The following is a 14668-nucleotide window of genomic DNA, read 5'->3' on the forward strand; positions in this document are numbered from 1 at the left end:
CCTTCTTGTAGCTTGCTCAGTTGAATTCTAAGCCTCAGAATCTAAACCATGTGTATATATCTATTACATAGAATAACATTTTTTTCTTTCTTTCTGCTCTTTTTTTATTTAAGTATAGTTGATTTACAATGTTTCAGGTGTACAGCAAAGTGATTCAGTTAGATACATATCTATTCTTTTTCAGATTCTTTTCCATTATAGGTTATTACAAGATATTGAATATAGTTCCCTGTGCTATACAGTAGGTCCTTGTTCTATATCTATTTTACATATAGCAGTGTGTATCTGTTTATCCCAAATTCCTAATTTATCCCTTTCCCCCTTACCCCTTTGGTAACCATAAGTTTGTTTTCTGTCTGTGAGTCTATTTCTGTTTTGTAAATAAGTTCATTTGTATCAATATTTTAGATTCCACATATATGACAGTTGTCTTTCTCTGTCGGACTTACTTCACTTACTATGACAATCTCTAGGTCCATCATATTGCTGCGAATGGCATTATTTCAATTTTTTTATGGATGAGTAATATTTCATTATATATATATATATATATATATATATATATATATATATACACACACACACACACACACACACACACACACACACATTCATCTGTTGATGCACATTTAGGTTGTATCCATGTCTTGACTATTGTGAATAATGCTGCTATGAACATTGGGGTGCATGTATCTTTTCAAATTAGAGTTTTCGTCTTTAGAACAACATTTTTTTTTCTGGTGTTGCTATCATTTTAATTCACTCTGTTTAAAGTCAGAAGTGGACTGAAATATCAAAATATTACAGAGATGATAGAGTTGGCTGTTTGGGTTGTTGTAAGTTTTGAAAGAAAAAGTGGCATCATGATGCTTTTAGGAATAAATATGGGCATTTGAGATTTGCAAACTTTTAAAATGGCAACTTCCCTTTTAAGTTTTTATTTTACTCTTAACTTGTAACTATACCAGGCTAATGATATGTATTGTACATCCCAGCATGATCTGTATTTTTATAGTAGTAAAACTCAAGTACAATATAAATCATAAAGCAATGAAATAATGACCATAATCAATTAGAAGCTACTGAGTAAATGAGAATCACCTGTTACCTTCCTAGGTGCTCTGTGAATGCAGAAGAAGTAGATGGCTGAGGCTCTGTTCAAGTAGCTCAGTTAGGGAGATAGCTTCTACGTGTTAAAAGCAAAAGCAACAAATTGCTAAGTATGAGATAACGTACTGGCTAAAAAAAAACTCTTAAAAGAAAGAGGATTGATAACTGGTAATGGGAGTAGCCCAAATATATAAAGAACACCTACAAATAAATAAGAAAAATAACAATAGAAAAAAACAAGTAAAAGATATATGAATAGCTGTTTTACAGAAAAGGAAACAGATGTAACTAATAAACTTATGGAGAGATACTTAGCCTCATTAAGCAATCTGAGAAATGAATATCCAAGGCCACAGTGAGGCACCATTTCATACCACTCAGTTGTCAAAGAGTAAGCATTCTGACAAACGCCAGTAGAAGGTGACATTGTTGAAGGGAGTATCAGTTGTTACAACTTTGAAACTTATTTGTTATCTTACAATGTTGATCATTAGAATACCTTAAAACTCAGTAATTCCATTGCTAGATATACCCCAAGAGGAATTTGAGCACATATGTGCCAGAAGACATGTGCAAGAATGTTCATAGCCACACTTTTCATACTAGCCCCAAACTGAAAGCAACCAAAGTGGTCACCGATAGGAGAATGGATAGATAAAGTGTGGTTCATTCACACAACGGGAAACTATCCAGCAATGAAAATGAAACACTCTTTCTAAAGTTTAAAAACAAAAGAAACCTAAACAATATAATATTTAGGCAATATTATATATAATATTAGGCAGCTACATATATATTCCCTTGCTTTATCTTAAACAATGGAATGATAAACACCAAGTGCAGGATAGTGGTGAATCTCTGGAAGAATAAGCTAAAGGATGAGTTGAGAAGGAGCACAGAGGAAGATGTAAGTCAGCTGTTCCCAAATGTTACCGTGCATTGGAATCACTTGGAAGGCTGGTTAAACCACAGATTGCTGCTCCTGACCCCAGAGTTTCTGATTCAGTAGGTCTGGGGTTGGTCCCAGAATTTTTATTTCTGATAAGCTCCCTGGTGGTGCTGATGCTGCCAGTCTGGAAATCAGAATACAAGTTATTAATAATAATCTAAATTAGGCACAGGCAAGCAATCAAATCTGGCCCACTGCCTATTTTTGTATGGTCCATGAGCTAAGATTGGTTTTTACAATTTTAAATGGTTGAAAAAAATCAAAGGAAGAATAATATTTTGTGATACATGAGAATTGTATATAAAATTCATATTTCAGGGTCCATAAATAGTTTTATTGCACCACAACGTGCTTATTTGCTTACATAGTGTGTGTGGCTACTTTTGTGCTGGTATGCCTGAGCTAAATGTGTTACAGAAAACATATAGCCCACAAAGCTGAAACTATCTACTAATCTGGCCCTTTATGGAAAAAAATTTGCCAACCCCTGTTCTAAAGGGTACGTGGTAGAGTCATGGGTTTTGTATTATTATTTTAAAATAATGAATTCATCATTAAAATAAAATAAAACAGGGTCATGTGTGAAGAAACAAGAATTCTTCTTACTCCAGTTGTATGCATCTGAAGTAAAGAAAAAACAATTTTTTTAAAATAGTCATCAGGGTTAGTTAGAAATGGCTTCTTAAAGTTGGTTAGATTGGACCACAAGTATTGGTGGCATTCATAGACTGAGCAGAGGATTTCCTGGGATAGCAAACAGCTCCAGCAGAGAAAGACTCAGTGGTTGTAGAGAACAAAAGGGATTGGCTTGAGTGGAGTAGAGCAGTCTTTTGTGAGGAAAGTGGGTGGGTTGCTGGGTAGGATGGGTGCTGGTGGAGGAAAGGATAGATAGAAGAATGGGAGACCTAGGCTGAGGCAACTAAGTATACCCAAAGATAAAAGAGCATTACCTGGTGGAAGCTATGTATCCACTACCTGGATACGCTTTACTACGTACTGTCAACTTCAACCAAGTGTAAAGTCAACTTAAATTACTGAGCATAGCACAGCATAAAACATTCATTAGGCAAATGTAGCATGGACTGTAGGAATGATATTTCTTACATTAGGAAAAGAAAATTTTAAGACTTGTTCTAGTTTTAGAAGCAATAATGATCACACTGTCGAAAATGTGGAAAGATAGGGAAAAGCACAAAAAAGAGAAGCAAAATCTCCTGTTTTGCTACCATGCAGAGATAATCATGGGTAACATTTTGGTGTATATATTTCCAGTGTCTGTCTTTGTCTCAGTCTCCACCTTTCTTTGTATTTGCTTCTTTGTTTTTAACAAAAATTATACTGTGGAATTGATACTATTCTTTGGCTTTTTTTTTTTTTAAGTTAACAGTATATAGCAACATGATCCAGATAACTATTCTTTTTTATTGTCATTTTAAGACATAGGATGCCTACGTATCAGTTTGACAGAATAATTTATTTAATCCTCAGTGGTTGAACATTTGGACTGATTTTCCCTTTTTGGTGGCGGGTGCTGCTTTTTTTTTTTTTTTTTTTAATTAATTAATTAATTTATTTATGGCTGTGTTGGGTCTTCGTTTCTGTGCGAGGGCTTTCTCTAGTTGCGGCGAGCGGGGACCACTCTTCATCGCGGTGCGCGGGCCTCTCACCATCGCGGCCTCTCTTGTTGTGGAGCACAGGCTCCAGACGCGCAGGCTCAGTAATTGTGGCTCACGGGCCCAGTTGCTCCGCAGCATGTGGGATCTTCCCAGACCAGGGCTCGAACCCGTGTCCCCTGCATTGGCAGGCAGATTCTCAACCACTGCGCCACCAGGGAAGCCCCAGTGCTGCTTTTAAAACACTAAAGAAAACATAAGGAAATGTTTACAAATATCCATGCTACTTGCCTTAGTAGAAATTCCAAAAGTGGAAAGGGTAGGAACATTTTTAAAGGTCATGAAGCATTTTGCTGGATTGCTCCAGAAAAATTGTACCAGTTCACACCCTTGCCAAAAGGCTATGTGTCAGTTTTCCTATACTTAATTTATTAATTCTAGCCAATACTAATTATTAATCTTCTCATACATTTGAAAGATTAAGTTATATCATTGTTTTAATTTTTGTTTTTGATACAAATGAAGCTGAACATTTTCAGTAAGATTTTTGGCTGTTTGAATTATTTCTTTCGTGAGTTGTTCACATTTTTGTGTTTTCTTTTTTATTCATCAGAGTTCTTTAAATATTGAAAAAATATTGTCTAGTTGTGATATATGCTGCAAATATTTTTCCCAGTCCACGTTTTGCCTTTCAAATTTGTTTGTGGTGTTTTTTGGTGAACTAAAATATTTGATTTTAAATAGACTTTATTTTTTAGAGCAGTTTTAGGTTTACAGAAAAATTGTGCCCAAAGTGTAGAGGGTCCTCCTGTACCTCCTCTCCCTCCCCTTGTCCCCAACCCCAGTTTCTCCTATTGTTAACGTCTTACATTGGTGTGGCTATTTTTAAAATTACAATTGATGAAACTGTATTGATACACTTTTATTAACTAAAGTCCATAGTTTACATTAGAGTTCACTCTTTGTGTTGTACAGTTCTGTGAGTTTTGACAAATGTATATAGTAATGACATGTCTCTACCATTACAGTATCATACAGATAGTTTCACTGTCATAAAAAATCCCCTGTGCTCTACCTATTCATTCTCCCTCCTTTCCCCAAGTCCCTGATAACTACTGATCTTTTTACTGTCTCTATGGTTTTGCCTTTTCCATACTGTTATATACTAACTGGAATCATACCATGTGTGGCTTTTTCAGACTGGCTCCTTTCACTTAGTGACATGCATTTAAGTTTTCTCTGTGTCCTTTCATAGCTTGATAGCTCATTTCTTTTTATCACTAAATAGAACTCTGTTGTATGGCTGTACTACAGTTTCTTTATCCATTCACCTATTAAAAGACATCTTGATTGCTTCCAAGTTTTGGCAGCTATGAATAAGACTGCTATAAATATTCATGTGCATGTTTCTGACATAAGTTTCTGACTCATTTGGGTAAATACCTAGGATCTCAATTGCTAGACTGTATGGTCGGCCTATGTTTAGCTTTACAAGAAACTGCCAAATTGTCTTCTGAAGTGGCTGTACCATTTTGCATTCCCACCAGCAATGAATGAGAGTTTTTATTGTTCCACATCTTCTCCAGCATTTGGTGTTTTGTTTTGAATTGGTGTGTCGTGGTATCTCATTGTCATTTTAATTTGCAAATTCCTAATGACATATGATGTTGAGCATGTTTTCATCTGTTTATTTGCTATTTGCATATCTCTTTAGTGAAGTGTCTATTTAGATCTTTTGCTAATTTTGTAAAGTTATTTTCTTATTGTTGAGTTTCAGGGGTTCTTTGTGTATTTTGAATACAGGTCCTTTATCAAAAGTATTTAATTTTCATATAGTCAAAACAGTTTATTTTCTGGCTCTGTCTTTGGTATGTCTTTAAAGCCTTCTTTCCCCTTAAATTATAAATATTCACTTGCATTTTTCTTTCAGTAATTTTATGATTTCATTTTGAGATGTTTGTATCTGGAAGTCTCCAATTTTGAGGAAGAGATGATTTCATTTTTCCCTCCATTTAAATCCACTTAGATATAATTGCTTTGCCTACTTTTGACAACCGTGCAATGGAAAACTGGGGACTGTTGATGTTTGATGAGTCATTATTGTTGCTGCAACCAAAGGATAAACTAACAGAAAAAAAGACTGTGATCTCCTATATTGTCTCCCACGAGATTGGACATCAGGCATGTGGTAAAACGTTCTTTCTTATTTCACATGAAGATATTCTCCAGCTGCTGTACCAAAAGTAGCGACCCCCACCCCCCGCCCCCAAACCCTGCTGTACACCAAAGTTTAAAAATTATTTGAAAAGTGGGTCGCTGAAAGAAAACAAGGAAGGATCTGTGTAATCAGATCCTGGGTGGATTTGAACTACTGGCGATAAATCACAGTGATGAGAACTTAAAAGAACATTCGCAGGTCATATATTTATATCCAAAGAGTAACTGTGTTCCACAAAGTTCTCTTCAGGAAAAGTAAGCCAAGCAGAGCTACGATTATTTGCTTTCCATTCCATCTTAAAATAGAGATATTCAAAAAAGTCACTGCAAGATAATCCACATTTCATTAGCAGATTGTTACAAAGTTTTTTTTTTTTTTTTGAGCGAAGTTACAAGTTAAAGGATTATAGTCAATATCCTAGTGTCAGTGAGGTGAGCAGTAATTAATCCTGGAGCTGCATTCCCAAAGGTGATGTAAACAGGATTTATTTCATGAGATCTATATGCTTTCATGCTGTGATTTTAGAAGTTTAGTTATGTGATTTGATGGAGAGTCTCACATCTGCATTTTGACCTTTATAAATCAAGTGTGTCAAGAAAGAAGTCATCTAAACTGTGAAATGGTTATCTTTTTATAATTATATGGACTCCTAAGAAGTTTTGGAGAAGAGTGATTTCCTGGGATTGAATAACACCCTGTTACACAGTCAACACATACTTTCACAAGTTTTGATCAGTCACCCGAAGTGTCATTTGTTTTGGTATAGCCTAAATGACACAGTGTTTTGGAATACAGGCTGCTATTAGTACGTCACAGCTGTTATATAAGAATTTGGTTAAATACCAGGATGTGGATTTGTTGGTTTGGGAAATTATTGTGTTTTTCTTTCCTGATTCTGTTTATCATCTGTTTGACACTTTCTTTCTGTTAAGCTCAAATAGAAAATAATTATAGCTGTACCACTTTGCAGAACATATGAATACTTGAGTGATTTTTACACGGTGCAGATCAAATCATGTCCTGAAAACACAATCACTGCTTACAGCAAGATCCTAATGTAGTCTGTTTAGAGTATAAGATTCTGTAATTAGTAGGTGCTAAGTAAACTTTCAGGACTTCTGCTTTAACTTAACTTTGGGGCAAAGTGGACAATTTGAGAACTGCTACTCTAGCTTAACTTATTTTTTAACATCACAATTTTAAAACAAAAATTGCTTTCAGTCATTGGATGTGAAATGATTGTTTTAGAAGAAATGCATGACTGACATCTCTTCATGTTAAAACAACAACGTCATTTTGGGGTCCTGTTTTCAAGTTTATCATTGATAGCAAAAAGCATTTAATTTTGTCTTTGACCTTACATTTATTTCACATGCAATTACAATAAATATTACTTAAATTGAATTTAAGAATTTTTTTTTCCCAACTCCAAAAGTGGTTTGGAAACTTGGTTACCATGAATTGGTGGAACAATATCTGGCTCAATGAAGGTTTCGCATCTTACTTTGAGTTTGGAGTAATTAACTACTTCAATCCTAAACTCCCAAGGGTAAGTAGTTTGTTAATTATAATTTTTTTCCCTTAATTATAAAAGTAATGCATGTTTATTGTTGAAAGTGTGTAAAATACAGAAAAGTAAAAGGAATATTAAATTATCTGTAATACCAGAGATGATCAATTTTATCTTTTTGGTATGTTTTCTTTTTCCAGACTTTTATTATTATAAATATTCCTAAAAGAGAATTACACAGAAATGTGTAATACCCTTTCTACTTCATACTGTATCAAGAGCATTTTCACAAATCATTAAATCATTTTTGAAAACATGATTTTTAAGGGTTGCCTAATATTTTATCATATCACCGTATAAGGTGTATCTATGTAATATTTCCCTACTATAAGATTTTAGGTTATTTTCATTTATTTCTACCTAGACTAAATTTTAAAGCGCTTGTAATCAGTAGTCTATGGCTTTAATGATAAGAATATGCTATATTATATATTATAAATATTATATATTATGTTACATATAATACAGCTGATATTACATATAATACTAATAGCTGATATTGTATTTATTATAGCTGATATTCTTTTGCTGTTTTGAGTAAATAGTAGCATAGAAAAATAAACTTATGGATATGCAAATCTGATTATTTCAACTGTAAGTTATGTTTCTAATATTTTATTTAGAGTAATTAGGTAGTGCTTTCAGAATGGCATGATAAAGCCAAATTGACTTTATTTGATTTAGGTGTTTAAATGTTTAGACTTAATACCATCTTTTGACACAGACCTCACTTTTTCACTCCGAGCCAGGGGTCCTTTCTCCCCCTCTGTTCCTGCGTCCTGCCTCCTGCCGTCCCCCTGATGCTCAGAGCTGCTCTTTCTGCTGCCCTTTGCCAGCCTCTCTCTCATCTCCCCTCCCAAGTGTTTCCAAGGCTCAATTTTTGGCCTCTTTCCTCCCTTCCCTACCCTCGCTCATTCAGAGTACATTGACATTTGAAATGCTGATCTCCACTGGCCAGATCTTCTTTACAGGCTAAATTTATTCACTTTGAAGGAGAGTCTAAGATTGTGTTCTTTCTATTATATTGGTTGTAAATTTTCCCTCTGTGAAAGGAGGGAGATGGTAGGTAGATATTTGGTTTTTGTTGACTAAAAAGTTGGCAGAATAAAAAGTTGACAGACCTCTCTTGGCACCCCAGAAACTTAAAAAAAAAAAAATCCTTTTTTACCTGTTTGTGAAATTGTAGTTTCTGGGAAGCACTGATGTAGCAGCCTCTTACTGCCCCAGTTCCATGCCACCCACTCTGCCCTTTGCAAACATCCTATAAAATGCCCACCATCACATAGTCCGGCCATTCTGCAGTACCTCTGCTCTTCCTCCCCTGGATTGGACATCATGATATAGATCAGCAGAACGAAGTATTGAAAAGTTAATTGACTCGCCCAAGGTCATTTGCCTGATTGAGGCAGAACTGTGATTACATTCCAGTTACCTGGGTCTAGTCTGAAGATGAGGATAATGATGATAATAACAATAATACTGTATTTACCATTCACTGAGTACTTAGGATTTATCTGCCTGGTAGTGTAAGTTCTATACATATATCATCTTACTCAATCTTCAAAATAATCCTATGAGTATAGTTGTTATCTTTTCTATTTTCTATTGAGGAAACTGAGGCATAGAAGCATTAAGTAAGTTGTTCAAGGTCTCACAGTTATTAAAGGTCAGAGATGAGAGTCAGTTCCAGGTTTCTGTAACTGCAAAGCCCATGCCTTTAACCACTGTGCTCTGCAGAGAAAACACCTGGGAGTGTTCTCGTTCTCAAGGAGCTTATGGTGTGTGTGTGTATATGTTCATTATATGACTCTTTTCATATACATAAACTTTATACACATACAGTAAATCTCAGTTGTCTTCAATAGTCCTTCCCGTATACTCTATACCTACAAAATTGTTTATATCTCTCTTTTATAAAGTAGCATCTACACATGGTTAGTGTCATCTATAACTGTTTTTGAAAGCATTTGGTTGTATTCCAAATTAACTCTGTGCTGAGAGTAAATATGGAAAGAAATTGCATTCCCATAAAACAATTAGATTCACCCTGTATGTCCTTAATTGAATGGACTATACTATCAACATCAGTCAGTTACCTCTTAATGCAACTAAAATGGCTAAGGTATTACCATAACTGGAAACAGTGACGAAAACATATTACTAATGTTTTTGAAGCTAAGATGGTAAGATTATCCTCTCTTTTACCATTTAGTTATTTCTTTTTATCATTGATTCTTTTTTTGTTTGTTTTATTTATTTTTCTATACAGCACATTCTTATTAGTTATCCATTTTATACATATTGGTGTATATATGTCGATCCCAAACTCCAAATTCATCACACCACCACCTCCACCCCCTCTGCTTTCCCCCCTGGGTGTCCATACATTTGTTCTCTGCATTTCTGTCTCAGTTTCTGCCCTGCAAACAGGTTCATCTGTACCATTTTTCTAGGTTCCACATATATACGTTAATATACGATATTTGTTTTACTCTTTCTGACTTACTTCACTCTGTATGACAGTCTCTAGATTCATCCACGTCTCTACAAATGACCCAATTTCATTCCTTTTTGTGGCTGAGTAATATTCCATTGTATATATGTACCACATCTTCTTTATCCATTTGTCTGTCAGTGGGCATTTAGGTTGCTTCCATGACCTGGCTATTGCAAATACTGCTGCAATGAACACTGGGGTGCATGTGTCTTTTTGAATTGTGCTTTTCTCTGGGTATATGCCCAGTAGTGGGATTGCTGGGTCATATGGAAATTCTATTTTTAGTTTTTTAAGGAACATCCATACTGTTCTCCATAGTGGCTGTATCAATTTACATTCCCACCAACAGTGCAAGAGGGTTCCCTTTTCTCTACACCCTCTCCAGCATTTGTTGTTTGTAGATTTTCTGATGATGCCCATTCTAACTGGTGTGAGGTGATACCTCATTGTAGTTTTGATTTGCATTTCTCTAATAATTAGTGATGTTGAGCAGCTTTTCATGTGCTTCTTGGCCATCTGTATGTCTTCTTTGGAGAAATGTCTATTTAGGTCTTCTGCCCATTTTTGGATTGGGTTGTTTGTTTTTTTAATATTGAGCTACATGAGCTGTTTATATATTTTAGAGATTAATCCTTTGTCCATTGATTCGTTTGCAAATATTTTCTCCCATTCTGAGGGCTATCTTTTTGTCTTGTTTGTAGGTTCCTTTGCTGTGCAAAAGCTTTTAAGTTTCATTAGGTCCCATTTGTTTATTTTTGTTTTTATTTCCATTACTCTAGGAGGTGGGTCAAAAAAGATCTTGCTGTGATTTATGTCAAAGAGTGTTCTTCCTATGTTTTCCTGTAAGAGTTTTATAGTGTCTGGCCTTACATTTAGCTCTTTAATCCATTTTGAGTTTATTTTTGTGTATGGTGTTAGGGAGTGTTCTAATTTCATTCTTTTACATGTAGCTGTCCAGTTTTCCCAGCAGCACTTATTGAAGAGACTGTCTTTTCTCCATTGTATATCCTTGCCTCCTTTGTCATAGATTAGTTAACCATAGGTGCGTGGGTTTATCTCTGGGCTTTCTATCTTGTTCCATTGATCTATATCTCTATTTTTGTGCCAGTACCATATTGTCTTTTTTTTTTTTTTTTTCTTGGGTTTTGTTTGTTCTTCTTTCTCTAGTTTCTTTAGGTGTAAGGTTAGATTGTTTACTTGAGATTTTTCTTGTTTCTTTAGGTAGGCTTGTATAGCTATAAACTTCCCTCTTAGAACCGCTTTTGCTGCATCCCATAGGTTTTGGGTCGTCGTGTTTTCATTGTCATTTGTCTCTAGGTATTTTTTGATTTCCTCTTTGATTTCTTCAGTGATCTCTTGGTTATTTAGTAACGTATTGTTTAGCCTCCATGTGTTTGTCTTTTTTACGTTTTTTTCCCTGTAATTCATTTCTAATCTCATAGCGTTGTGGTCAGAAAAGATGCTTGATATGATTTCAATTTTCTTAAATTTACTGAGGCTTGATTTGTGACCCAAGATGTGATCTATCCTGGAGAATGTTCCGTGCGCACTTGAGAAGAACGTGTAATCTGCTGTTTTTGGATGGAATGTCCTATATATATCAATTAAATCTATCTGGTCTATTGTGTCATTTAAAGCTTCTGTTTCCTTATTTATTTTCATTTTGGATGATCTGTCCATTGGTGTAAGTGAAGTGTTAAAGTCCCCCACTATTATTGTGTTACTGTCGATTTCCTCTTTTATAGCTGTTAGCAGTTGCCTTATGTATTGAGGTGCTCCTGTGTTGGGTGCATATATATTTATAATTGTTATATCTTCTTCTTGGATAGATCCCTGGATCATTATGTAGTGTCCTTCCTTGTCTCTTGTAATATTCTTTATTTTAAAGTCTATTTTATCTGATATGAGTATAGCTACTCCAGCTTTCTTTTGATTTCCATTTGCATGGAATATCTTTTTCCATCCCCTCACTTTCAGTCTGTATGTGTCCCTAGGTCTAAAGTGGGTCTCTTGTAGACAGCATATATATGGGTCTTGTTTTTGTATCCATTCAGCCAGTCTATGTCTTTTGGTTGGGGCATTTAATCCATTCACGTTTAAGGTAATTATCGATATGTATGTTCCTATGACCATTTTCTTAATTGTTTTGGGTTTGTTTTTGTAGGTCCTTTTCTTCTCTTGTGTTTCCCACTTAGAGAAGTTCCTTTAGCATTTGTTGTAGAGCTGGTTTGGTGGTGCTGAATTCTCTTAGCTTTTGCTTGTCTGTAAAGCTTTTGATTTCTCCATCAAATCTAAATGAGATCCTTGCCGGGTAGAGTAATCTTGGTTGTAGGTTCTTCCCTTTCATCACTTTAAGTATATCATGCCACTCCCTTCTGGCTTGCAGAGTTTCTGCTGAGAAATCAGCTGTTAACCTTATGGGAGTTCCCTTGTATGTTATTTGTCGTTTTTCCCTTGCTGCTTTCAATAATTTTTCTTTGTCTTTAATTTTTGCCACTTTGATTACTATGTGTCTCGGCGTGCTTCTCCTTGGGTTTATTCTGTATGGGACTCTCTGCGCTTCCTGGACTTGGGTGGCTATTTCCTTTCCCATGTTAGGGAAGTTTTCGACTATAATCTCTTCAAATATTTTCTCTGGTCCTTTCTCTCTCTCTTCTCCTTCTGGGACCCCTATAATGCGAATGTTGTTGCGTTTAATGTTGTCCCAGAGGTCTCTTAGGCTGTCTTCATTTCTCTTCATTCTTTTTTCTTTAGTCTGTTCGGCAGCAGTGAATTCCACCATTCTGTCTTCCAGGTCACTTATCCGTTCTTCTGCCTCAGTTATTCTGCTATTGATTCCTTCTAGTGTAGTTTTCATTTCAGTTATTGTATTGGTCATCTCTGTTTGTTTGTTCTTTAATTCTTCTAGGTCTTTGTTAATCATTTCTTGCATCTTCTCAATCTTTGCCTCCATTCTTATTCCAAGGTCCTGGATCATCTTCACTATCATTATTCTGAATTCTTTTTCTGGAAGGTTGCCTATCTCCACTTCATTTAGTTGTTTTTCTGGGGTTTTTTCTTGTTCCTTCATCTGGTACATAGCCCTCTGCCTTTTCATCTTGTCTATCTTTCTGTAACTGTGGTTTTTGGTCCACAGGCTGCAGGATTGTAGTTTTTCTTGCTTCTGTTGTCTCACCATATTGTCTTGATGACTGTAGCTTTGTAGTGTAGTCTGAAGTCAGGAAGTCTGATTCCTCCAGCTCTGTTTTTTTCCCTCAAGACTGCTTTTGCTATTCGGGGCCTTTTGTGTCTCCGTACAAATTTTAAGGCTTTTTGTTCTAGTTCTGTAAAAAATGCCATTGGTAATTTGATAAGGATTGCATTGAATCTGTAGATTGCTTTGGGTAGTATAGTCATTTTCACAATATTGATTCTTCTAATCCAAGAACATGGTATATCTCTCCATCTGTTGGTATCATCTTTAATTTCTTTCATCAGTGTCTTATAGTTTTCTGCATACAGGTCTTTTGTCTCCCTAGGTAGGTTTATTCCTAGGTATTTTATTCTTTTTGCTGCAGTGGTAAATGGGAGTGTTTCCTTAATTTCTCTTTCAGATTTTTCATCATTAGTGTATAGGAATTAAAGAGATTTCTGTGCATTAATTTTGTATCCTACAACTTTACCAAATTCATTGATTAGCTCTAGTAATTTTCTGGTGGCATCTTTGGGACTCTCTGTGTATAGTATCATGTCATCTCCAAACAGTGACAGTTTTACTTCTTCTTTTCCAATTTGGATTCCTTTTATTTCTTTTTCTTCTCTGATTGCCGTGGCTAGGACTTCCAGAACTATGTTGAATAATAGTGGTGAGAGTGGACATCCTTGTCTTTTTCCTGATCTTAGAGGAAACGGTTTCAGTTTTTCACCATTGAGAGTGATGTTTGCTGTGGGTTTGTTGTATATGGCCTTTATTTTGTTGAGGTAGGTTCCCTCCATGCCCACTTTCTGGAGAGTTTTTACCATAAATGGGTTTTGAATTTTGTCAAAAGCTTTTTCTGCATCTATTGAGATGATCATATGGTTTTTATTCTTCATTTTGTTAATATGGTGTAACACATTGATTGATGTGCGTATATTGAAGAATCCTTGCATCCCTAAGATAAATCCCACTTGATCATTGTGTATGATCCTTTTAATGTGCTGTTGGATTCTGTTTGCTAGTATTTTTTTGAGGATTTTTTTCATCTATGTTCATCAGTGATATCGGTCTGTAATTTTCTTTCTTTGTAGTGTCTTTGTCCGGTTTTGGTATCAGGGTGATGGTGGCCTCATAGAATGAGTTTGGGAGTGTTCCTTCCTCTGCAATTTCTTGGAAGAGTTTGAGAAGGATGGGTGTTAGCTCTTCTCTACATGTTTGATAGAATTCACCTGTGAAGCCATCTGGTCCTGGACTTTTGTTTGTTGGAAGATTTTTAATCACAGTTTCAATTTCATTACTTGTGATTGGTCTGTTCATATTTTCTATTTCTTCCTGGTTCAGTCTTGGAAGGTTATACCTTTCTAAGAATTTGTCCATTTCTTCCAGGTTGTCCGTTTTATTGGCATAGAGTTGCTTGTAGTAGTCTCTTTTGGTGCTTTGTATTTCTGCAGTGTCTGTTGTAACTTCTCCTTTTTCATTTCTAATTTATTGATTTGAGTCCTCTCCCCCTTTTTCTTGATGAGTCTGGCTATG

The 14668-nt window shown here is 35.5% G+C and overlaps 1 protein-coding gene across 1 annotated transcript in view; it reads left to right on the plus strand.

Annotated features, from left to right (window-relative positions):
* Positions 1-14668, plus strand: part of LVRN (laeverin) — an 82397-nt gene that overhangs the window by 35394 nt on the left and 32335 nt on the right. Inside the window, exons 5-6 of the mRNA XM_068534160.1 lie at positions 5699-5853; positions 7326-7439. Coding sequence (XP_068390261.1) covers positions 5699-5853; positions 7326-7439 — 269 coding nt within the window. The remainder of the gene's footprint in view (positions 1-5698; positions 5854-7325; positions 7440-14668) is intronic.

This window comes from Eschrichtius robustus, chromosome 2, assembly GCF_028021215.1.
Source record: "Eschrichtius robustus isolate mEscRob2 chromosome 2, mEscRob2.pri, whole genome shotgun sequence".
Taxonomy (NCBI): Eukaryota; Metazoa; Chordata; class Mammalia; order Artiodactyla; family Eschrichtiidae; genus Eschrichtius; species Eschrichtius robustus.